The sequence below is a fragment of the Solea senegalensis genome, linkage group LG18, assembly GCF_019176455.1.
Source record: "Solea senegalensis isolate Sse05_10M linkage group LG18, IFAPA_SoseM_1, whole genome shotgun sequence".
In the NCBI taxonomy this organism is placed as follows: Eukaryota; Metazoa; Chordata; class Actinopteri; order Pleuronectiformes; family Soleidae; genus Solea; species Solea senegalensis.
The window spans coordinates 16,806,983-16,834,575 of NC_058041.1; the positions used below are offsets into that span (position 1 = coordinate 16,806,983).

The window sequence follows — 27,593 nt, forward strand, 5'->3', positions numbered from 1 at the left end:
ACTTTGTTTTATCTGTTTTCTATGAATTGGAAAGAAAGGGATTCCACAGTAAGAGAAAAGTGTGCTCATGTGTATGTGATGGAAATCAGGATGCCTGGCAGCTGTGTCCCGGTTGAGGCCAAGAGGCAGGTCAAGTTTAGTTTCCCTGACCTTTGCAGCCTGGAGCTCATCCACGCCCCCTGTATTATGTACTGTATTTGTCTGGCAGCTTGCTTCTGGAAGCCTCGTGGAATGTGGAGCACCGATGCACAGTTGTCATTGCAGTCTCGCTGTGGAAGCTGCATGTGTGTGTCTCTCTGTGTCCGTGTTTATGTCGCGACCCCTGGGTCAGTGCAGGCGCTCCCTCTTGTTTGTTCTCTCTGTTGTCTTAAACCTCGGATTTTGAGTTCTTTGTTCCCGTTTTATTTTGTAGTCGAGGGACATCTTCTCATTCGGTTGATTTGTGCGTAAAAATGATATTTGAATAGAACTGCAATATTCTGCAATAATGTATTTCACAAACGTTTTTGGAATAGAATGAAATTCAATTAAAACAAGCTTATTAAAGCCTTAAAGAAGAGGCACCAGCTGTTTACTATTCACACAATGCTTGCAGCTATTATAAATACATGAATGTACTTCTCCCTGTGTGTCTCTGTCTTCCTGTCTCTTTCTTTCCATCATGACAGGCAGTGTAAACCAGAACTTGTTTTCCATAGCCGGAGTCAAACCGTTGTCTGGCCCGTAAAACATTCCTGGTCATTGAGCAGACATGAAATTGGACAAACTCTCAGCCATTAGCGTCGTCCTCTCGCACGAACGTCTCTCACCTGTTCAGAAACTCATTCTATCATGTGTCTATTCTTTGTAAATGTGATATTTGTCCTCTGTCTCTGTGTATTCTGTGTATTCTGTGTATTCTGTGACTGAGGTGTATCCCGTTTCTCCCCACTCTCTCCTGCCTCGTCGACAGGTGGGAAAGTTATTTGCGACCTTTCCGGCACTTTTATAAACACACTCTGCGTTTACTCCGATTCCAGTCGGTGACAGAAGCGCCGCGATCTCGCTAAGCGGTCGTGATGCAAGAGCGCGCGCTTCAATGCCCTCGTCCCTCTGTCGCTCCGAGCCTCGCTCATTCCTCTCTCGGCGGCCCCGCCCCCTCTTGAAGTCCGTCCCCCTGAACTAACACGGCACCCACCAGCCCATGGACCAGGGCTGGGGGATTCTGAGGTGGCGCCCAGACTGGGATTATTTACAAGAGCTGTAGCACTGCAGAGACTGTGGTATTTCTTCTTTCAAATGCCTGGGATGGAAAGGCATGTTATGTGGAACACAGAGTCTATTAGGCCCATTACTCTCTCTGACTGCTTCTCTTTTTCCCTCCCCCCTTTCTCTTGCTCTCTCTGACACACTCTTTTGACTGCCACTTATGCAATATCGTGCACTCATTTTCAGACGGTTACCTCTGATCGATCACATTGGCAGTAGTGTGTGGCGGTTTGTCTTTCTTTGGAAGTCTGAGGAGAAACTGGGACACGGTTGTGATTTGACCTGCGGGAAGGGGCTCGTTTGTGGTTGAGAGAAAAGCAGCGCTGCGTCAGCGTGGGTCAGGTTTGCATCCAGACACAGACGCGGCACAAAGTGGAGGAATTATTCTCGCGAGCTAGATCCCTGAAGAGATGCAGACAGGGAAAAGGAAGGAGGGGCTGAAAAGTGAGATGAAGCAGAAGAGTTATGGGTGGGGAGGGTGATGTCATGACGTGATGCTGGACTATGCAGGGAGGCATCGCAGTCAGCCAGACTGCTTCCTACCTGGTGCTGGTCAGAGCCAGGATTAAAGGAATGAACCTGTCACAGATTCTTGTCTGTAAACAAACTCGGAATACTGTGGGAAAGCGGAGGATGCTGGTGTCTCCATGACATCTTCCCCTGTGTCAGCAAGAAATCAACCACCACTTCCTCCCTGATGTTGTCCATTCGTGAACTTTCAGAGAACCTTGTGCTGTTGTAGTGGCAGAAATGAATGTGTCACCCAAATATTTCCACGGTCTTAGAATATAGGGCGTCTTCACACCTAATAGTTGCAACATTCATCCGCTCCCATAACCCATATGCTCCCATATGCTCTGGATAACAAAGAAATGGTTCAAAGTGAATGATTGTGGTTTGTGGACAGAACAAAACCTTTGAGAACGTCATCATTTCCAGGTTTGACGAAACACCGGTCAACATTTTTGAAGGTTTTCTGACATTTTATGGACCAAAAAAATGAAAATAATCGCTTGTTGCAGCTCTATTGGTAATGATGTGAATACACTTTGTATTACTGTCTGCAGTGTCATCAATTAATTACACCTTGGATGTTTAACTGCCTATTGAGGGAGTATTGAGGTGGAAAAAGCTTGAACTTTCCTTTCAAGAAAGCATTAGTCCAATAGAAAGGCGTTAATGAGTAATTCATGTTTTCAATATTGTAAAGCTAATATTGTCAATATAAACCATAAATGTGTCACTTTGAGATTGAGATCCAGATAGTTGACCCTATTAGCAATAAGCCTGTGTATAGAATGGGTAATATTATGGGATGTTGCGGCCAACCACGGTCTTTGCACATTTGACACAGAGAACATGGAGGGGCAGACGGGAAGGTGGACATTTTTAACCCGGACATTTTTGGAGAGATATCATTACAAGTTAGTCCAAGACTTCCCATCACCATGCCAGCAGTGAAACCCACTCTGGATGTTCTTTCCTGTTTTGGATACATGTCATTCCCCCTCCTCCTCCTCATCCCTCGCTCCTTGACCGGTCTCACAAACACAGTCATTATTAATAAACACTTGAAACTAAAGTACTGGTTTTTCTCCCGGAGTATATAGAAATAACCAAAATAGTTGCAGAGACACTTTGGAGAGGCCGTAGGGTGAGTGAACGGAGCTGGAAGACAGAGCTGGCCCCTGAGACGCCTACAAGCCGTCGGGATACACACTGGCCTGGCCACAAAAATGAGCCTCTGGCCACAGCTGGCGACTCCTCTGGCGTTACACAAATACAGTCTCGCTGACACACACACACACACAAGGGGAAAGGTGTGACTGAAGGTGGCTCAGGAGCATGAGAAGAGGAGGGACGATGAGGGAAGACTTTGGAAATAGAGGGCAGAGGTGTACGCTTGTGTTGTTAATTCATTAAGTATCCCACCCCACCCCTACTCTCCCACTCCCCCGCCCCACCACCATATGAATGAGCCAAACCACACTGGATGAATCAGGGTTCCTTGTAAACAAGCCACAAGCACACAATGGCGCCTGCATTTCTAGCAACTCAAAGACAGAAATGTGGGTAATGAGGAAATAAAAGAGAAGACAACGCGGACGGAGAGTCGGAACGCCAACGATGACGACGCCGCGCGATGAGGTGGACGCGCACGCGAGCGGGAGATAAATAAATACAACTTTTCACAGGAGTACGGCGAGGCCGGCACTAATTATCTGGCAGAAATATCGTTCCGGCTAACTCACATCAATTAGCAGTCACCGTTAATCTATGGAATGTAATTAATATTTTAATTGTGTTATCTGCCAGAACCCTCTTAGGACGAATGTATTCAGATTACAGACAATTATGGCTTATTACCCTTTTGTGGGGAAGCGGAGCTCGTTTACGGTGGTTTTTTTTTTTCCCCGTGGCTGTGTAACTGTGGGACGGAGAAGCAGCTCTGCTGTGCAACTACAACACAACTGTAGCATCGCTATTAGCATCATCATTATCTACATATGCCAGCGCTAGTAACACAAATGAATCCTTGTGGCTCGTTGTCCTTTGGAGCGACAGATTTGGTTATGTCATGTCATGTTTCTTTGTAATCCCTAAACCTCAAACATCTACGCTCTTGCTTTGCGTGGTGATGTTTTAGGAAGGCTCACTTCACCACCAAACGCCGCGCCGTCAGTTTGTGTCACAAATATTGTGTCACGGTAAATATTTAGATTTTTTCATTTATTTTAGGACAGACATGCTGTCATCTTAGATGTTTACTGCAGCCATTGTGGTGGATCAGTGCTGGAAAGTCTGGCTTAACTTAAATATTACTGCTGCCAAACGATTAAAATATTGAATCGCGTTAATGTCATAGTTAACTATTTGGAGTTGTTCCTCTTATTGTGAGAGCCGCACAATAATAAGAGAGGCTGTGTGTCACCCTGCAGCGTTGTTGCCGTAACAACACATTAAACCACGCGACGACGTCTAAATACATTTAGTCTTATATTCCATCACCTCAGAAAAAGTAGTGTAATCGATTGGAGGGCCACATGTGGCCCCGCGGGCCGCCAGTTTGACACCCCCTGGTCTAAAGGAAGACAGTGGGGAGTTAAGAAGTACACATAAGCGTATCAATAAGCGTATTGAAAGAAGCATCAGTTGCATTGGTATCAATAAAAGCCTAATGACACACGGGTCAACACTGTGTCACGACTGGGTCACAAATGTTGTCCGCGTCCCTCCATGTGGAGCATGAAAGGTTGGCTGTGTGTTGCTGCTGCTTTGGTCTGAACTCTGAACTGTTTCTGTCTGTGACAGTATATTTAGGTTTAAGACAGGAAGAGGGGAAGCGCTGAGGTTATATGATTGCTTCATTATGGTCATATAGATGGCCATATATTTATATATACTTTGTTATGTATGCCATTACATGTACAGCAGTGAGTGTTTGTTTGTTTGTGTGCATGTGCATGTGTGTGCGCCACTGAGTAAAGAGGCCTCAGTGTTTGGACCACCCTGTGAGCTGGGCTGAGTGACAGCGAGGGCCTCAAAACTGTTGCACACACACACACACAAACCACACTCAAACACACACACACACACACACACACACACGCATTACTCAAACACACATGTCAGCGAGCTCATTTTTCAGCATGTTTTCTACTCGACTCTACTATTAATTTCTCATGACCATGTACATATCGTGCTCTGAAGAATAAATCACTCGTTTAATGCTCTCGTATCACAGCAAACACCTTACAGTCCTCAAACTTAATGAAGCTGCTCCGAAAATAATGTTTTCTTTCCTTTTGCAAATGTGAAATTAATTGTGACTCATTTCCCGTATTTGTTTTATTGTAATTTCCCAGCAGTCAACAGTCATTTCTCTTCATTGAAGGATTTGTCTGTGTGTATGTATCTATCTATCTATCTATCTATCTATCTATCTATCTATCTATCTATCTGTCTATCTAGCTATCTAGCTATCTAGCTAGATAGCTAGCTAGCTACCTACCTACCTACCTACCTAGCTGGTTTCATTGATTTGCTGTTGCTCACTTTACATTGACTCATAGATAGTAAATAAAAAGCTAATATTTCCAAATAAACTATTTGTGGCTGTAAACCACAGCTGCTAAGCAGGGGCAAAGAAAACAGAAGTCAGAAGACACAGGGCCTTATTTCATCGATCCGTAGACCTTATTTTTGGCAGGAACACGTCAGTAGATGTCCTCCCTTACTTGTGTCAGTGAGTTCACTCTGCAGTGCTTCTCCTCCTCCTCCTCTTCATCCTCCTACTCCTCCTCCTCCTCAATTATATGAAGGTTGAATGTCGGTGCAATTCATATCTAATGGAGTTGTTGATGGGACAGAGATTCCAAAGAGAGCAAAGTCAGAGGGTCCACGGCCAAGGACCAGCTGCCCTTTAGCACAGGGTGGAGGTGCTGCAGTGTGTCTGTGTGTGTAAGAGCACAGACACACACACAGGTTACAGACACACACACAGGTTACAGACACACACACAGGTTACAGACACACACTCAGGTTACAGACAGACACACAGGTTACAGACAGACAGACAGACAGACAGGTTACAGACAGACAGACAGGTTACAGACACACAGGTTACAGACAGACAGACAGACAGACAGGTTACAGACAGACAGACACACGTTACAGACACACACACAGAGGGTCCACGGCCAAGGACCACCTGCCCTTTAGCACAGGGCGGAGGTGCTGCAGTGTGTCTGTGTGTGTAAGAGCACAGACACACACACAGGTTACAGACACACACACAGGTTACAGACACACACACAGGTTACAGACAGACACACACAGACAGACAGACAGACAGACAGGTTACAGACAGACAGACAGACAGACAGGTTACAGACAGACAGACAGGTTACAGACACACACACACAGGTTACAGACAGACAGACACACGTTACAGACACACACACACAGGTTACACACACAGGTTACACACACACACACACAGGTTACACACACAGGTTACAGACACACACACAGGTTACAGACAGACACACAGGTTACAGACAGACACACAGACAGGTTACAGACACAGACAGGTTACAGACACACACACAGGTTACAGACACACACACAGGTTACAGACACACACACAGCTTACAGACACACACACAGGTTACAGGTCTCACATCTGCTGCTGGGATTCTCTTCTATGGAATTTGATTTGTGTCACTATTTTCAAATAACAGTTTTTAAGACGCAAATAAAATATTGATTTCAACATTCAACTCAATCTACTTGTTCTTTGCGCTCCCTCACTTTTGCACTCCCTCACTTGTTCTTTGCACTCCCTCACTTTTGCACTCCCTCACTTGTTCTTTTAGCTCCCTCACTTGTTCTTTGGCTCCCCTCACTTGTTCTTTGCCCTCCCTCTCTTGTTCTTTCGCTCCCTCACTTGTTCTTTGCGCTTCCTCACTTTTGTGCTCCCTCACTTGTACTTTTTGTGCTCCTCACTTGTTTTTATGCTCCCACACTTGTTCTTTGCACTCCCTCACTTTCCCTCACTTGTTCTTTCGCTCCCTCACTTGTTACGCTCCCTCACTTGTTCTTTGCACTCCCTTACTTGTTCTTTGCTCCCTCACTTGTTCTTTCTCCCTCTCTTGTTCTTTGCACTTCCTCACTTGTTCTTTGCACTCTCACTTGTTCTTTGTGCTCCTCAATTTGTGCTCCCTCACTTGTTCTTTGCACTCCTCACTTGTTCTTTCGCTTCCTCACTTTTTTGGCTCCCTCACTTGTATTGTGCTCCCTCACTTGTTTTTTGCTCCTACACTTTGTTCTTTGCGCTCTCTCACTTGTTCTTTGCGCTCCCTCACTTGTTCTTTGCGCTTCCTCACCTTTGCACTCCTTTACTTGTTCTTCTCTGATTAGGGGAGAATTGTTAGATACTTACAATTATTATTTTGTCGGATGTCGACGGGGAACGAGTTCCAGACAGACATTGACACCAAGCCAATGAGAACTTTCAGTCCATTAAGTTCACTCCAAAACTCCAGCCAATCAGCAGGCAGCTTCCTAAGGCCCGCCCACAAACAACAGCCATGGTGTTCATCTTCAAATCAGAAGAATGGTCTTGTGTTGATTTTCACTTCATATTGAAAATGGCACAATAAAAGGGTAAACTGAGTATGGCGTCAGCTCACTGAAAAGTAACACAACAATAGACAATGCATTTATTGCAACCATGACAATGACTACACCAGCTGGGTTTGATGTGGAGGATATAATGGTAGAAAACACTAGTGAACACTACGGGAGGCAACCCACAGGGTTCTGGACTGGAAATGGTTAGGCTGAAGTGGAAGTGAAGGTGGTGTCATTTTGAAATTCTTTGAAATTGAACTGGTTTATTGAGAGTCATGCAGAGCTTATTTTCACAATTGATTAATCTGTCGATTATTTTCTTGATGGAAATGATGGAAATGATGAAATGTCTTGTTTTGTCCACAAACCAAAATGATTCACTTTTAATCATTTATTTGTTATCCAGAGCAAAGAAATGAAGAAAATACTCACATTTAAGAAGCTGAAACAATCAGAAATCTTGTTTAAATCATGAAAAAACTTTATTATCAATTATCAAAATAGTTGTTGATTAATTTAGTAATCGATTAATAGTCGATTAAATGATGAATTGTTTCAGCTTAAGTGCAGAGTGTCCACGTGTGTACATCATTGGCCGCCGTGGACGCATGAGTCACTGAACGGCAGACGCAAATACTCATATCTGACTCATATGTGATTTATCTCCACACATTTCCACACATTCACAAACAAAACCACTTGGCTGTGTTTTTCTTTCACTTTTATCTTAAAATAAGTCAAAACAGCTGAGGTGATTAGTGCAGTGTGGCAGACATGTGCAGCCCACACTCACATTCTGGTCACATGATGTCAGTGGTGCATATCTCTCTTAACAACCTGCACTTATTCTCAGTTTTAGCTGCTATGTTTTGCATTGATATTTGTGCTCATTCTTGTTTATTATGGATATTTTACCAGGCTGTTAAAACGACTTCTTTAATCCGTTTCATCTGCTGTATTTTATAGTCGATTGGTAAAGTCCTGTTTCCATTCCAGGTGGACTTTATCTTGAATGTTGGTGTCAACGTCTTGCTGGCGACCAGTTATTTTAATAATAAACTATTCAGCACATCAGCAAAGTTAGGAAAGTAATGTTTAAGTAAATCGTGAATTTTTTTTTCTACGTAAAGTGAGGCACGCAGTTTGTTAACAAAGGGATTGCATTGGTATCAGGATTGGCAGATCCCAAAAGTCTGGGTGTTGGTATTTGATCGGGACTACGCGGTTGTAGCATGAAGACCTGGGTTTGAGACCCTCCTACATGGAGTCTGCAAGTTGGGTTTCCTCCAGGTTCTCCAGTTTCCTGCCACAGTCCAAAAACATGCAGGTTTTGGGATAAAGTAATTTTCCACTATGGTTCCAGCTCACCTCGGCATGGCACGGCATGGTTTAGGTTGGTTTTCCACTACAAAAAGGTAGTTAGTTAGTTTTTATTAATCCCCTTAGGGAAAGCATTCCTCTGCATTTTGACCCATCCTAGGATTAGGAGCAGTGGGCTGCCACACTGAGTGGCGCCCGGGGAGCATTGGGGGTTGGGTACCTTGCTCAGGGGTACCCCAGCCCTTTTTGGCCAGGTGGGGATTTGACCCTCTGGTTACAAGTCAAGTTCCCTTTCCACTAGGCCACGGGCTGCCCCCCAAGGCCACGGGCTGCCCCCCAAGGCCACGGGCTGCCCCCCACAGGTACCTACTCACTGTGGGCGGAGTCATCTGTGAGTCATCATGCTGTGATGACTCCGCCCACGTTGAGTCGGTCCTTTTTTGTCGCGGAGCTGCAACCTAAACCGTGCCACGCTGTGCCGTGCCGATGCGAGTAGAGCCGGTGGAAGTACGCCATATGTGGCCCTGTGATGGACTGGCACCAGCACTCCCTGTGACCCTCATGTGGAGGATAAAGCTGAAGATAACTACACTTGAACTTTCGCTTTACACAGCGTTTTATTTTGAAAATTCAGACGTTCGTTTTATTCTCATAGTCCTGTCGCCGCCCTCGCCTCCGCAAGTTCCTCTGTATGTGCTGTAATCACACAATCGCTGTCAATGCGCTTCCCTCCCAGTCATTTAAAAGAGATCTAAATACGTATTGTGGTGTTTCGATAGATGTTATGACTCATGTGTGAGTGCGCTGCTGTTTTCAGTAGCAGAAACGGGAGAAAGAGACGTTGGCTCACTGGTCGGCTGGCCGACTGACAAGGTACATGAAAGGGGACAAAGCCCGCGCTGAGCTTAGCTCTCTCCAATGATTAAAAGCAGGGGCCACAGCACCATTGGACGGGCCATTTCAAACTAATGAGGGAAAATAAATAGAGCCATAGAAATTGGCCGCGCGTCGGTCGGTGGAGTGAAAACGTGTGCTGCTCAACACGCGTCAGGATGACATGAAGATGTTACTAGTTCCACATGTTGAAAGTATATGGTGTGACTGTTTCGTAAGAAGTACATGTTACTCCTCACTGGTGAATCTATTCCTGTCCTCAGAGTGCACCTGTAGAGTCATGTGCTGTGATTGGCTGTTGATCGTACTGTGTGGGACATCGTCCACAGAGAGGATGTAGGCAGCAGTGCTCTGACTGATCTAAATGAGTCATGTTAGAATGGATCACCGTCTCTGTGCTGTTGTGATGCATAAATAGGAATAACGTGCACATGAGTCAGATGACACTGAATGCAAGTAAAGCGTTGAGTTGTGTGTGTGCCGAACAAAACCATGTGTTCTGATTCATCTAAGGTGAAGGTCGCAGTTACCGCAGTACTAGAGGTGCATTGTGGGCCTGTGTGGATCGCTGTTTTGCTTCTGTTTCTTAAACTACTTTCTTTTCTTTTTTTTTCACTTTACTTGCACAATAATTCATCCTTACCCGTCGTCTTATTTTCTAATCCGCAGTCTCCACGGTCTCGTGGTCTTTTCCCCTCGTTGTCATCATCTTTTCCACGTTCAAAGCTCTGCAAAGGCACAAACTGCACAACGTTTTACAACAAGCCAGAGTTTCCTTTGTTGGACATCCAAGTGCTTGGCGGAATGATAGTACTAACAGCCAAGCCATCTTAACAGATCGCAGGCCCCTTTCACATTGTGACTTTTTTATGATCACAAGTTGCGTTTAGCATCAGAGTTGACTTATTTTCCAACCCAGTGCCTTTTCAACATCTAATGGGCAATTATCTTTAGAGAAGACGTTAATGGGGGTCCCATTCCACAAAGTCCCAGTTATTTATGTCAATGAGTGCCATTGTGTGGAAGCGTGGCAGACCCGTGCGATACGCTCGACTTGTTTAGATTTTCTCGATGGAATCCCACACCCACCCACTGTAAGCCAACCCTAACCACAAGACCAGTGTGTGTGTGTGTGTTACATGTGTGTTAAGTCCAGTCTTGAATGTACCGATGTGTAATGTACATAATGCAGAGAGAGTGAACATAAACAATGACAGACACATGCTCTCTCTCACACACACACGCACACACACACACACACACACACACACACACTGGTAATGCAGCTATTCTTCTTAGGACACTGCATTGACGTCCATTCATTAGCACAGACTAAACAAGGGCTTCTCCCCGACTTTAACCATAACCAGTTAATACTTAACCCTAAACTTACCATAATCACAACACAATTCTTAGTCATTGGGATCAGGTTTTGGTCTCCACGAGGACTCGTGGTCCTGATAAGGTCAGTGTTTATGCCAGAAAAGGTCTTACATAGGTAACAAATACAAACACACACACACACACACGCACACACACATACACAATCAGGGATCCACCACTAACATCAACACCCCGAGGCTCGGGGGTTGGTGACATCATGGCTCGGATGACAGCACGTCTTCCAACCCCATTAATCTGATTGTAGGTGGCTCCGCTGCAGTGATTTATGGGTAAATATCCATAGTCTCTCTGTGTTGATTTACGAGCCATGTTTTGCTCCCTTTGGTGCCCAAACCACAAGACTTGGGAACTTGGGAGGGAGAATCGCATACAAATAATGACATTGTAAAAACTGGAGACATTTCGACCCATATAAGACCCACCCTGTCACTCACTCATCACCCAGTACTGCCTGTGGAGATGTGTCTGTACCCTGTGTTGTGTGATCAGACTATTTATGGTAGTTTATAACACTTAAAGATAGGGTTGGAAAACCTGGTTCTGAGCAGGCTACATTTTGAATTCCAAAAGTCCAAGCCCCTTTCTTCAGACTTCCCTCCGAAGCCACGCCTCCAGAGCACAGGAACGTGCAGCGCTCGTTCACGAAGTTTCACACGGACCCACGAGCGGTAACTTTTGGCACTTTTCAGTGGCCCTAAATTCTTTTTCTTTTGGATACTGGTTCAAATGACAACGTGATGCCAAAAACAACAACGAATACTCTCAAAAGTTGACGCACCTGTCCAGCAGAACCAGGGCCACCGTGGCATCACTTCGCCACCATTCAAACAGCGACCAACACCTGTCGTTGGCACCTCTTCTTCCGTAACGTTGCTGACAACTGTCTCGTGTCTTTGTTGAAGTTTTATCAAGCTGGCATAAGCTCAGCCGTTGTCTTCTGAGCATGTATGATGAGTGCATGAAGAGGGGTACACGCACGGGGGGAGGGGCCAGAATGATTGGATGGTGTTTTTACAGTCCTGTCCGTCCCACAGGTAACTGCCTTTTTTTAATTGTTGTGACAATGCATTAAATAATTGGTTACAATGCGGGTGTGAAGAGACTTTTAAGCAATAAAAACTGCAGAAAGTGATAACTTTAATTCACTCACGCATGGAACAAAGGCTGTGACGCCGGTGGCAGAGATATCTGTTACATCAGCTGTCAGCGACAGAATACAGTCCATACTAATCTTAAGACAGACAGTACACGGATGCAAGCCCCGTGTAGCTTCCCTTTCCTCACCTGTCCGCTCATTAATGCCCAGTCAGCACCCGCTCCCAGAGCCCATGCATGTCTCTGCGTTCACCAAGACGTGGCTGGACAGGAACACTGAGTCCAGTGAGATGGAACCCTCTCAGCACTTAACCACGATCCTGCTGTCTCACTCACCAGATGCATCAAACCTTAGTCTAGGTCAGGGGTGTCAAACATACGGCCCGGGGGCCAGATCTGGCCCGCCAGAGGGTCCAATCCGGCCCACAGGATGAATTTGTTAAAATTTCACACTACGATTACAATCTAAACGTAACGTCAAATACAATATTTTTCTCTTCCAGATACCTGTGACTAAACGTTTGTGCCATTTTAGATCAAGTGTGATGTGCAAATAGTACATTTAGGCACGATATTGTTGAAATTGCACTCAAGAAATGTCATGTTTTGTAAAAATATCCTTCATTAAATGTAAAACAAAGGAGAAAAAACAAAGGAGTTCTTGTTGTTCATAGGTTATTATGCTATTATTTTACTGTTTTTACTGGTCCGGCCCACTTGAGATCAAATTGTGCTGTATGTGGCCCCTGAACAAAAATGAGTTTGACACCCCTGGTCTAGGTGATGTCAGTAGCTGTCCAATTAAAGATCTCTGCACATGAACACCAGGACAAATGAGACTCTGGACAAGTGCTATATAAAATATAAGACACACATTTTGTTATTTTCTATTTATTGAACAGATTAACAGCATTTAGGCCTGTGGAGGTTGTGACTTGAATGCCAGCTCCAGCTCAGGCTGCACTACCACAGTCAGCTTTAGTCAACTCTTCCTGACCTCAGAGACAAACAGAGGCAGATACATGTCACACACAACCTGAAAGATCGCTGTGTAGCAGCAGAAAATGAGACTAATCAGACCAGGAAACATTTATACCACCTCTGTACCATCTCTTGGTGTCCTGGTTTTCTTCATTTTAGAGTTCTGTTGTCTTTCTATCATCATCACCTCTGACCTCTGGCATCATCCATGCGTGAAACTCCCAATAGATCAGCAATTACTGAAATACTCCATACACCAACATCCATAATCGACGTTATTCCTCACATTGATGCTCTGTTTGTAGCACTGCAGTCAGCTCAACAGGTTTAAATAACACACGGTCAGTGAGTGTGTGCAGCAGGTAATTTGCCTGCGTTCATACGGAGCGTTTCTACGTTTGATGACGATTCAAAGCTGAACAACGCTCTGGTGAACTCAGTGACTCGCACACTAGCAGACGCCGTCTCTCTGGCGGCCCTAGCGACCCTCTTTCACACCTTGACTCAGGTGAAACCAAATCCGTGAAATTGGGACCTGCATTGTTCCACGTAGCAACTCTGCAGACAGGTATTCAGCCGTCAGAGGTTCAGTCAGAACTGAAAGTTGAAAATTCTTCCTCTTAACTCCAGCAAGTCCTTTTGCCAACAACTTACTCCCAAAGACATCCAGATCAACCCTGTGTTATGTTTTCTTTCCTTCTTTCCCTCTTTTTTTCTGTGCCAAGAAGTGTCTTGCTCTTATTAGAACTCTATTAGTTTCCCCAAACACCACAGTGGAAGAAAGAAAGAAAGAAAGAAAGAAAGAAAGAAAGAAAGAAAGAAAGAAAGAAAAAAGTAAGAAAGAAAGAAAGAAAGAAAGAAAGTAAGAAAGTAAGAATTAATGCATCTGTGTGCAGCACCTTTTCCTATCACTCGTCTTTCACCCATTCACACGCTGCCAGCACAGCGGAGCTGGGAATCAAACCCACAACCTTCAAGTTGAAAGACGACTCACTCTACCACCGAGCTACTGTCGCCCAACAATAACTAATAACTAGTCCTGGGAGAACTAAATACTTAACTTAAACCTAAGTTAACCTTTATTAATCCATTTTTAGTAAATGTTTCTCACTTTACAACAAGGGTCACATGGCACATTAATAATGTTAATAAATGTGAACTAAAGTATTTACAGTCACTTAAAGCTTTAATTAACGTTCAATAAACAGTTAATCCTGATATTAACAGCAGCTTTATGGACCCTTGAATAATATGTGAATGAATAACTTCATTCATCTGAATAACATTAATAAATGACTAGTTCAACATTAAATAATGTTATTCCGTATTCCTTTCTTTGCTAACCCTCAAGTTGGAGCTTTTAAAAGCTTTTTAAATCCCAATCACAACATCAGATTTACAGATTTACCTGTAGGACTTCATGAAACCAGTCCTTCTGTCTGCTGGGAAATATCTAAATCCAGTAACTCACGACTCATTTCTCTAACGGCGTGTTTCCACTGGCTCGCCCCGCCGTCACTGATTGGTCAGAGCGCCGTCACAGGAAGACGACGTCCGACACAAGAGTCAAGCCGAACAATGCCGAACTGTAGATCAGTTAAAAAGACTTGACAATCCTTAAAAACGTGGGTTAATCTCCAACAACTACCAGGGAAATGTCTAAAATCTCAATATTTAACAGAGGAGCCTGGTGTATTTAGAGACAGCACTGCTGATCAGACTGTCCTCCAATCAAACGTACATATAGGTAGGAATTTTTACTGGCTAACCCTGTCCTTCTTGCTCTAACCCTAACCTCGGTATATTTGAGTTGACACCAGTGTACTAAAAACAAACCTATAGGTCGTATTCAGGGGTTGGCGTCAGTTGGAGGACTTGTGATCACGAGTCAGTGACTGTGTCAGACGGAGTCTGTGCTCCGGAACATGGAGGAAGTGCTGAACACATAGTTTTAATGGTACACTGAAAACAACTGCTTTTACAAGTCACTCGTCACTCGTTTGTGTCTGTGAGTGTGTGTGTGTGTGTGTGTGTCGCGTGGAAAACAAAGTTGCAGCAGTTGCACGCAGCCGTGCAGTCATGACTCCGCCCACGTTGAGGAGGTACTATTTTTGTAGTGGAAAACCAACCTAAACTGTGCCGTGCCGTGCCGTGGGACCACAGTGGGGACAGCACCCCCCGCCACCCTCATGTGGAGGATAAAACCCTAGAAGATGGATGGATATACATACAATGGCAGAGCAGTCACTCATGCCTCATACATCTGTTACAGTAAATTACTATTCTGTCTCCAATATTTTAGAATATACAATATTATTATTATTATTATTATTATTATTATTATTATTATTATTATTAATAATAATTTTAATGTGAAAATAATATGAATTATAGGTCATAACATAATTGTTGTTGGTGCACGGTGTTTATCCTGAAGCCAGCCGCCACACTGTCGTCCCAGGGGCCGATACAGGAAGGAGACAGTGAAAGGCCACCCACCAGGAACCCACTGAGAGACCTTCAAAGATGTTGTTAAATAGGTGTCTGGATGTGTGCATGTATGAGAATAAGTGTTATAATTAGAAAAGCCTCTGGCTGCTAACAGTTGTTGGGACAACCTGCTGTGGCCCTTCACTGATGCACGCTGAGCATCTGCATCGCCTTTTGTTTCAGCCGCAGCAAAATGGGACTGAAACGAAAGTGCAACAATGGTCGTGGGGCTGCAGAGGAGTAGGACTGGCAGAATATGGAATACATACGCTGTGTGTCTTTTGTTATAGTCATGGCCGACTGTGTATCTACCGTCGTGCTGACTCTCATTTTTAAAATCGCAGCCACTGTCGAGGGAGCCGCGAGGGAACATGTGGCCACTAATGTGACAAGAAATGAAAATAATTCAGAATTCCGAGAATCCTCTGCCAAGGTGAACAACCCTTCATTCTGATGGCCCATGTATTTTAAACATATGATATTATGGAACGGTCCAGGGCGTGACCCCGCCCATCGCCCTATGTCAGCTGAGATAAGCACAGCACGCCCCGCGACCCTCCTGTGGAGGCTGAAGCGGTAGAAGATGAATAGATGAATATTATGGAAATTGAACTAGAAATATAAACTGATTTTCTAAATGGATTATTTATGTGGACTTGTTTTTACATGCATTAATAACGTAATCTGATTGAATCATTGTGTCGTTTCCAAGCCCACTCCTGACATCTGGTTGAGTACACTGACAAAGTTCAAGTTTCATCTTTTTAAAGACAAACACAACGTAACGTGACCCAAGCACAACTTAGACATTGAAAACACTCGCCTCTATATTTAAACATAGTGTCCAATTATTCAAATATCACTTCTTGTCATCAACCAGTGTTGGCTAATGGCTAAATGTTATCCATGCCCATAGAAATGTCATGGACGGACAGACGGTTAGGTAGATAGAGAGATAGATAGATAGATAGATAGATAGATAGATAGATAGATAGATAGATTGATAGATTGATAGATTCCTCTTTCCCTCCTGTAAACCTTCCCCCTCTTCCCTGCTGAGCCTTTTCTCCAGGCTTCTGTATCTATAATGAGCATTTCCTCCTAACCCCCACACCTTCTCTCGCTCTAATTTGCAGACACACACACACACACACACATTCTTATACAACATTCCTATCGAGGACACTCATAGACATAATGCATGTCCTAGCCCCTTACCCTAACAGTAACCATAACAACTGCATGCCGAGCCCCTGTAACCCCTATAACCGAAACCTGAGCTTAACCCAATTCTAACCCAAACAATGAAAGCAGGTCTTAATCCTTTACAAAAAAGCTCTTTAAATATGAGGACGAGCCATAATGTCCTCTTAAAGACAGGTTTGAATTCAAAACACACACACACACACACACCCCTCTCTCTCTCTCCTGTCCTCACTGTGTGCAGAATTGGAGGAGCTTATCGCCTAGCAACCACAATTAAAGTACAACAAGTCCGTAGCAGTAGCAGCCAGCATCAGAGCAACGTTGGTAAACCTGCATGTGACCAACAGTTTTCGACAGGAAGCGCAAACTGAGGGAGAGTTGCACAGGGAGGGATGGAGGGATGGAGGGATGGAGAGAGGCAGAGCGGCGCGTGTGAAGTGGAACAGGTGAACAGCTATTAGAGAGGAAACACCGTGTGGACTTTGGGATTTGGAGAGAGCGGGAGAAGACGGGGGGGAGTCGAGTCACATTCTCCGACTGAGTGATAGTGGGTTGGACTCAACAGGTACGTGTGTGCTGGAATTTGAATGGATTATATAGATAGGAACTGTGTTTACTTTCGATTTGTATTCATGTCATCATGGCATAAAGGATGTTGTCGCTGATTTCACAGCAGGCAGAGAATGCCAGACTCAAAAGTAGAGGAAACTCCAGTAGTGCTAATAGTGAGTAGATTTTGCCCATTTTCTGATCATTGTCTTTGGCTGATTATATTGAAATCCAGCAAGTTATTTGTTAAATACTGTTAGTTTTAACATTTATTTCCTGAAAAAGTTGAATTTTACATTTGTTTTTTTTAAATTACTTACATCTATTATTACATTACATATTTTTTTACTTCAGAAATGAGAGTGATGTCGCGGGGAATGATCAACCGGATTATTATTATTATTATTATTATTATTATCATCACCCAGCGACTCCAGACGAGAACCTACCCAAGATAGTTGTATCGTAATACTACGTCTTTATTTCCCCCCCCACTCACTTACTCATGTGTGTTCCGTCTTAGCGTGACTCACCTCTGGTGGTGACGCACCTGCAGAAGACGTAGGAAGCCGGAAAAGAAACAACAATATGTGTGTGCTTGTGCTCCTGTGTGTGTGTTTGTGTTTGAGAGCGACGTATTCAAACGGCCCCCGTTGAGCAGAGCTGACAGGAAGTGTTCTGGAAACTCAGCTGACATTGGAAATTCATGTGAATAAAGTGTTTGGAGTGATTGCTACTGTGGTAAATGTCCGTATTAGTGTGTTAGATTGACACTGACGCTAAATACATAAACAAACTCAATAGAGGGAGAAACCCTTTGTGTTACTGCATGTTTTTTTAGGTTAATCAGCTTGCAGATACTTAGATTAAGGCCAGTAGATAGAGAGGGGGTGTTCCAGCAACAACTGCCTACACTGCAAAGATAGAAAAGAACCCTAATAATAAGGAACGAGTATTGTCACAACCTGTGGATTGGAACCGACTGAAGCTTTAGGGTCACATTTCTCCGCCTGCAGCACACGATTATACGGCTGTGTCGTCATTTATCTGTGTCTCAACTAAGTGCAAATATGGATTGTTCCACGTGAGCGACAACACAAAAAGGCAAAAGTGTCATTTGTCTTTTCAGATTGTGACGTCTGTTTTTTCCTTTTCTTGCCGACAGAGTCTGGGCTCCGCCGACCGGAAGGAGAATCAGCGTAAGAAGTAAGTCTTTTTTTTAATATGATAATGAGATCCGTTATTAAGTCATTATTGTTTCATATTGACATATTCTGGTTGTTGCAAGTTTCCTTCCTTTGTTGGGCTCTTGACTTGATTCCTTTAAAGGAACCTGTCGAGTATATTACACAGAACGGATCGTTCGATGTATCACTTCCAGTCGCATTTAAAGCGCAAGACAAATCTCCCAAAGAATTTGACCTAATTCATCTGAGTTCAGATGCCACGCATGCCAAGCAAGTTAATTCTGCCTAAGCCTGAGTTACACCTTCACACTGAACTCTAATGGCGTATTCTTATCATATCCACCAGGTCCATTCAGGACAGATTCCAAAGGCACGTGTGAACAGACAAAAGTAGACGTGTCTCTTGTCTCTCAGATGTTACTGTGAGGTGTTAATGGGGCTCGAGTGCCTCTTCAAAGACACCACGTCATCTCAGGTGGATCACACGTCTAGAACCTTCTTACTGTGAGAGAACACTGTGTTCACGGCGCTAAGTCGACCTGTTTACAGTGTTCCGTGAGACACAGAATGTTCCTTTGATTTATTTTTCCGATGAATTACTCCATGAAAATGTGAAAGTGGGGACGTAAAGTGAGGAGACCCTCACGTGTCTCTGTTTGTCCTTCCAGTCCATGCTCCGTCTCTGAAGTTTGTTCTTCAGATTACAACATTGAGTTCATGGCTGACATAACATGTGCTCTCAGTATTCTTTGTCTCTGTGGACAAGGGCTGCAGGTCGTTGTCCTCAGTCCATTTCTGAAGGCTGTGAGAGGATTGAACGAGCGCAGGTGAACGCATCGCAGAGTCACAGAGGCGACCAGAGGGATGTGCAATTGCTTTTATGATGGATTTTAAAATAAGAAAAAAAATATAGGAAAATAAATAAATAAATAATTCATGGACTCAAAGTCACTTTACCTTAAAAACACAATGCAGGACATTAAAAGCAGTCTTGAAGACAGGAGTTTTGAGGAATGATCTGAATGAGGTAAAGGTCAGAACAGTCATGGATGGGTTGGGGGAGTGACTTCCAGAGGGAGGGGTCTGCGATGGAGAAGACTCCATCTCCCCAGGTTTTGTGCTTGGTCCTGGGGTGGCGGCTGTAGCAGGTTGGAGTCTTAGGACCAGAGAGTTCTAGACATGATGGCGCTTATTGAGGAGCTCTGCTGGTTGCAGTAATCAAATTTGAAGCAGCAGAGAAGGAGAGTGATGGCCGGAGGAGGGCAATAAAAAGATTTGTCATGTCGCACTTATTGTTAAGTTGCAGAAAGTTTGCCTGCATTCAGGAGTGTGAGTCACAGATGGCAACGGATGTTGTTTTAATGTCCTTTCTGAGAATGGTTGCTGCTGGCGGTGTTTGTCCAGGCAGGTGAAGTCAGTGGGTGTGGCTTAATTTAGTGAAAAATTGTCCATGGGTTCGTGCCAGGTTTCAGTCTGAGCCAGAGGACGTTGTTTCATTGGTTGGTTGAGAGGACGCAGATCGGATCGGTTCACGTGTTGTTTGTTGTGATGACATAATGAGTTAGGGAAACGCCAGGATCACATTGATGGGATGGCGTAGATGGGTAGGAGATAGGTGCCTGAGTACAGTGGTGGCATGAGTTCCTCTGCAGGACCAGGTCTGGGTCAATGTGCATATTGACCGCAGAGACAACAGAGTGTCTTCCTCAGGGATTAAAAGTATAAATAGTACACAGACTTTGATGTGCACAGAGACATAGTGTTCTCCGCCATCTCTTATAGATTTCATTAGGGGTCTGACAGAAGGAGCATCATGTAAATTTGTGTTGTGCTGTTGATTCACCAGTTGTTTTTCAAATGGTGGTAATAAACAAATGTACATGGTACGCTAATCATCAATGTCCATATATGGTTTATTGTGAAACTGTAATACCCAGGCCTAGTTCTGAGCATGCCATAATGAGACTGGTTGCCAGGAGACAAGCAGATGTACTGAATGAAGGAAGGAGAAGAGTGTTCAATAAGTTCTGTCACACCAACCTCAGGCCTTAGCAGCAGCTTCTTATTGGATTTTATTCACCAAAAGCTTCAGGTCCACCAACTGTAGCTCAATTCAGTTTATTCTGATGTAGCTGCGCTGGATCATGTTGTCATCGCTATTTTTAGAACTGTGCTGCGGGCTGCCAATAAGTTGCCCACGGACTGCCACGTGTTCGCAGGCATCGTGTTGGTGACCACTGGTCTACATGGTGAATGGTCTGCAGTCATACAGTGCTTTTCAAGTCCATGACCATTCAAAGCTGCTTTACTTTACAATCACATACATTCACTCAGTCACATCCATTCACCCAGTCACATCCATTCACTTCATCCATTCAGTCACACATCATTCACTCAGTCACATCAGTCACATCCATTCACTCAGTCACATCCATTCACCCAGTCACATCCATTCACCCAGTCACATCCATTCACTCAGTCACATCCATTCACCAAGTCACATCCATTCACTCAGTCACATCCATTCACCCAGTCACATCCATTCAGTCACATCCATTCACCAAGTCATCCATTCACTCAGTCACATCCATTCACCCAGTCACATCCATTCACTCAGTCACATCCATTCACCAAGTCACATCCATTCACAGTCACATCCATTCACTCAGTCATCCATTCAGTCACATCCATTCACTCAGTCACATCCATTCACTCAGTCACATCCACATCCATTCACTCAGTCACATCCATTCACTCAGTTCACATCCATTCACCAGTCACATCCATTCACTCAGTCACATCCATTCACATCCATTCACCCAGTCACATCCATTCACTCAGTCACATCCATTCACCCAGTCACATCCTTTCTCCATCACACATCAGTCAGACCCATCTTCACACTGCCAGTGCTGCCTTCAGGAGAAACTTGTAGACTAGAGGAGCCGGGCATCAAATCTATGAGCCCCCCCGGTTAAAAGACACCCCACTCTCACTCCTAATATCACTGTTAAAAACTGCCCGAGGCCTCTGCCTTTCTTTTTTCCGCTCATAAAACACATTTCCTGCAGTTTGTAAATGATATGTTGTTTGTTGTGAATCATCACGTGTGGTGCAGAGTAAATCTGGAGTGGGGCAGACCGGACGCCGCTGTGTGCGTAACCCCCGACACTTTGGGCTTGTTAGTGTCATTTTTGGAGCCTTTTATGATGCTCAGCGTGAACTGGATGGCCACAAATATCCCACTCAGACAACAGTACTGCACAGCTGGCAGCCGGGCGTCAGCGGCATGCGCACCGGTTTTGCGCACCACTCCACAAAGCCGCAACATTCCTGTGGCCCAAATTCAAACAGTTGCGGATGCTGCCCGCTGACCAAAGGGCAAATGTACCACAGTATGAGAAGTCCCGCCTGTTAGCTGCGCAGCAGCCGGTACCGGAGGACCCAGATGATGCGAGCCAGGAGACGGGTGCTGCGTCAACAGTCGGGTCGGGTTGTAATTTTCAGGCCCGTTGAGAACTCTGATCACTGTGTATTATCTGAGCTGTTAACGAAGCTTATAGAGGTGAATCTGTTTAAAGGGACACAGGAGCTTTAACTGACAGATCATTATTGCTGAAAGTGTCCAAAAAGACAGTAATGTCCTGCATCCCAGTGCAAATGAAGTGCAGGCAGCTCTCGTGTGTCAATTTGTCTTCTTTCTGTCGAGGATGTTATTTGCTCCATTCCCTATTATGAAGGAATATTGTTTGCTTTATTGTTCCGTTTTGTCCCCTGTGGACTGTTACAGTGTGATTTGTACGTGTTTCAATTTTCATTCTTGTTGCTAGGTTTTTGTGGAAGACTCAGAGACACAGAAGCACAACAACGACACCAGTTTAAAAACAAGGATCCATTTATGGACTTTGAAAATGTACATGTATTATAGGTTGCACCCAGGCCTGATGGGCCCGAGGGGCCTGACAGCCCGAGGGCCGGGCTTTGGGGCAATTACGAGATCATTACCTCAGACTCGGGTCGGGCTCGGACTTCCTTTAATCTGCCAATTAGAAAGAATTACTAGAACGCTCGCCCTCCCCGCTCCACACCACTTACAACTGTCACTCATAGTCACAGATCACATGACACGGATCCCACTCCCGTGTCACTGCCACAAACATGACAAGATAATTACAAAGATTAGAGATGGCCAACTGAAGACAACAGAGAACAAGAGGGGCAAGGCAAATTACGGGACTGAGTTTAATCTCATTACATCCACTGACGATGAGATGAGCCAACTGATTCTAACAACGAACAAATAAGACATATTCTACATTCCATTCATCCATTTTCTACTGCTGTATCCTCAGTGGGAGGGTCACAGGAGGAGGAGCCAATCTCAGCTGACAGAGGGCGATGTTCTACATTCATTACATCCAAAGTGAATTATTAAAAAAAAAAAAGAAAAAGGTTTTAAATGTAATGACTGTGTCATTATAGCTCCTGAAAATCAAATTAAAAAGACCCTCTGCATTTTAAATTGTGAGTTTACGTTACAAAAATATCCGACTTCTGAAATAGAACCACTTTAACATGGATTACTGCAGGAAGACTAATCATACCCAACAATTAAAGGAAAAATAAGGATTAACTATCAATGGATTACACAACTGAGATCAGTGCAAGAAAAGGCTTGACTTTCTATAGCAATGCTTATAGACCACACCTCCCATCTGGTTATTCTGCATTATGCTACTGCCACATTCCCCACACTCGAGGGACTTTTCCTCACAGCAGAAGCTGCTTGTTGTCGTGGTTACAGATGACATGAGAGCCAGAGCCCTGCAGCATGTCATTCATGGGCCAACACTGATGATATGACATTCAGCGGACAGTACACACGGTCTGAAATGGGACTATAATCAAACCTCTGTCATAGATCTGAGGACAGGAAGACACAATAAAGTGTCTTCAATTCTCAGAGTCAGAAGAAACAGACCCGCAGCATTTCTGTGTCTCATCCTCCAGAGGTCCGATCCAAGACAAACCTGGAGCAGAAAGATAACACGGACTGAGGGTTGCTGCTGTCTGACCGATGTGAAACACATTCCTTCATTTTTCCAGCTTCTTTTCTCCTCATCTCATTTTTTCCAGGGCTCTGAAATCCCAGTGTAAATACATATTGAGGGGTATTTACAATAGTGGTAATGGTGGTCGGGGGAGAGACTCACTCTGTGGAACGGAGGAGACTGCGTTGGCTCACTCACTTTCTGAGTCTATAACGATTTGTACAGTAGCATGTGTGTGTGTGTGTGTGTGTGTGTGTGTGTACACTTGTATTGGGGGAGAGAAAAGGATGCAAAGGAAACACACTATCATTTAAACAGTACTTTTCTGAGAAGTGGCATAAAACACACACAATTACACATGCACATGTAAACAACATAACATATTTCATCACTTGATCTGCACACGCGCACACGAGGGAGTTCTTCAAGAAAATGAATTTCTGTCATGTTTACACTGATTTTAAACCTCTATGGAACCTCTCCATAAACGTCTCTCTCCATCATGAAAACACAGCAAAATGTCATCAGACACACACACACACACACATTTATATTTATGCATATATGTGTATATATGTGTATATATATGTGTGTGTGTAAATATATATGTGTATATATATACACATATATACCTATGTACATGTGTATATATAACTATATATGTATATGTGTGTGTATATATGTTTATATATATACACACATATATATACCTATGTACATGTGTGTATATATATATCTATATACAGTATATATATAGATATATATATATATAAATATATAAAGATAGATGTATATCTCACATCTTACTTTGCCACCCCACAGGATAATATGTTAGGAACCACCTTACCAAATTTAAGTGATTAAAAGAGCCACTAAGTGTTTAAAAATAAGGTTTTAAGTCGTGTCAAATTCAGCGTCAGTCTCTGTGGGGGCGCGGCACACTATTCAAGTCATCGCTCATCAGTGTTTGTACAAAATATGAACATAAATGCTCCGCTTTTTCGACTTCAAGCAACCTTTTCAACATGTTGGTAGTAGTTTATAGAATATATACGTTATTAATTCCGTTAAGGAAATTATTTCTCTGCATTTGACCCATCCTTGAATTAGGAGTAGCGCCCGGGGAGCAATGGGGGTTGGGTACATATTAGCGACATATTGCACATAAACAGAGCTAGTTTAGCAGCAGTCCTCCATCCTCTCTCTCCCTCTTTGTGTTTGTATTTATGAAGCACTTTTTCGTCTCGATGACCACTCAAAGCTGCTTTCACCCATTCACCCATTCACACATGCAGCAAACATCTTTCTTACCCATTCACACGCTGCCAGTACAGACATCAGAGGTTGAAGACGAGAAATGCTGAATTTGCGTTGTTTAACAGGGTAAATGTGACTTTGCTTTCTTTCTTTAATCCAAGCATGAACCCTAACTCTACTCATCCATTAGCTTTTGAAATTGTTGCTCCAATATTGTTTGTCTTGGGGAATTTTCCTCAACCGTTGGTTCTGTTAAATATAGAGATGCATGTGACACACACACACACACAGAGGGAGAGAGAGAATTCTCTAACTCTTCGAGGTTCTCTTCCCCTTTCCAGCATAAATAATCCCCAGTCTGCTGGCTCAACCCTGATTGGAATCTCGACGCCGTGCTCAATTGTGGGTTGATGGGAGGAGTTGGGATGTTCTTTGTGTGCGTGTGTGTGTGTTATTTGGGATATTTGGACCTCGCGAGGACAGTTGATCTTCACAAATTTAAAGCGGCCAAAGCATGGTCCTATCTCACTTATATGTGCGATATGGAGGTTTACTTACAGACATGAAGTCATTTTTATGGTCAAAAACCTCCTAGTCGCTACTGAACTGATTGTTATGGACGTTTAGGGCTTCATAAACGAGGTAATAAGCGTTAATTGGCACTTGGGATCTTTAAAGGGCTTTTTGAACGTTAAGACAGACTTTAGCTTTGTTTGGGCTGTTGAAAGAATAGTTGTGCAAACGTGTGTGTGTGTGAGTGTGTGTGTATACTGTATATATACTGTATATACCTCCAAAATTTTACGACATTCCTCTAAAGTTTAGTCAAATATGTGTTGGGTTGTTTTTACATTTCAATAGTAAACGTGTTCAGAATCAGCTGTTGATCACAGATGATCGATCGTCTTATGACAAAAATCTTACTTCCAGGGAAGCTGGGCTTCCATGACAGTGGACGCTGGGCTTCTGCATGATGATTGGAGGAAGTGTCTTGTGTTTTGATTGACAGCGTTGCGGAACCATACTCCACAGCGGAGCCTTTTCTGCGTCATCCCTTAAAAGCTCCTGAATCAATGACATAGTTTCCATTAAAAAATGACTAAATAATGGAGCGATAAAGCAGCAAACATTCTGTAGATATCATAATTTTAAGGCGACACATTTTAGTTCTATACCTAATATAACCACACTTCCCAAAACCTGAACTATCCTTTTAGTGCATTTTTCATTACCATAATCATGTGACGGTTTGTGCTATTGGAACAATTGCAATGGTTTCTGAAAGCTGAGCAGTTGCACGTCAAAGCCAACCTGTGGTTATCACGGTCATTTCACTCGCGCTGTTGCAGGAAGCCGGAGAATCAGCGTGTTTGTCGCCAGAGAGGAGAGAGTCCGAAAAAAGCCTGTACCTATTTTTTTTGGCCTGTTTTTGCTCACTGAGACACATGTTATTCTAAATATGTCGTGCACTGTTCAAATTTCAAATTTAATACGCCGAAACTGGTGTTCATGTACAACTACAGTGTTTTTTTTCTCCTCAATAAAACGTTTTTATTCATTTTAAATTGCTAATGCACTTATTTTAACATGCAGTAAATCGTTAATAACTACCAGATATTTCCAGATATGTGTGTGTGTGCGTGTGTGTTACTCAGTGGGATTGCATAATCTCAGTATAACCCTTAGTACTGTTGAAATCCTGCTGTTAATGTCTACCAATTGTTTACAGTGTAATGGAGCTTCAAATAACATTCCCTCTGACATTCACATCATTATCTCATAACTAAGAGAAAAAGTCTGTGGTAGCTCTCAGTGGCTTTGTCCATTTTCTCAGACTGTGTATTAGTTTGCTGTGGTTCCGTGTGTTTGTCCAAATGCAATGGTGTGCATATCCATCACCGATGCATCTTAATGTCAAGTCAGTGTCGGGTTAGTGTCGAGTCGGCCTTATGCCACACGTCAAACACAGAGGGGAATCGTGACAAACCCAACACTTACCATAGGGTGTCGGTGGATCAGTGGAAAGGCAAGTCGTCTATCAGTCCAGATCACTCCGCTAGTCTACATGCAAGACACTTGATGCCATGTTGCTCCTTATTAAGCCTGTGCTGACGGCATGTATGAAAAAATGTCTATGAATGGGTGAATGGCGAAAACTATAGTGTAAAGCAGCTTTGAGTGGTCAGATGAGAAAAGCACTATATAAATACTAGAGATGTGCGATATTGGCTTCTTTTTTTAACCGATTTTTGATAATATTATTATTATTATTATTATTTTTATTGTTGTCCAACACTTAATTGCTGATCCCGATATCAACCGATCTCCTGTTGTGGAATTAAACATAATACCTACTTTTATTGTGTACCTACACATTCCACAAATAAACACTGTCAATGTGAGTTATGGAAAAAGTGCAAAATCAACTATACAATTTTGGTAACGGCACATTTTCATGAGGTACAAACAACACTTTCGAAGTGCGAAGAAAGTGGCCACACACTGTTGTTATGTTATGTTATGTTATGGCTAATGGTTATAAAACTCTTTCTTTCTGTTTGTGCGGTTGATACCAGAGTACCTTGGTTTGCAATGTAGCTTTATGGCTAAGTTATTAGCACTTGAGACTGAAGTATTTATTGTTCTGAATGCTATGCCAAGGCTCTGAGCTTTCTATTAAAGGCCTCCTCTCTCCTTTGGTGAGAAAAATAATCTTTCTCATTAACATTTTGTCCTGATGTGCTTTTTAATGGTGCCCCATATAGTATTAGTTTTG

The 27,593-nt window shown here is 43.5% G+C and overlaps 1 protein-coding gene across 4 annotated transcripts in view; it reads left to right on the forward strand.

The window, feature by feature from the left end:
* Nucleotides 1-27,593, forward strand: part of LOC122759595 (ankyrin repeat and fibronectin type-III domain-containing protein 1) — a 133,502-nt gene that overhangs the window by 61,232 nt on the left and 44,677 nt on the right. For 3 of the 4 annotated variants that reach the window (XM_044014527.1, XM_044014528.1, XM_044014526.1), the window contains one exon: nucleotides 18,488-18,528. In XM_044014527.1, the coding sequence (XP_043870462.1) occupies nucleotides 18,488-18,528 (41 nt within the window). Of the gene's footprint in view, nucleotides 1-17,321; nucleotides 17,339-18,487; nucleotides 18,529-27,593 lie in introns of those variants that run through there. The other variant, XM_044014529.1, reaches the window with a different exon arrangement.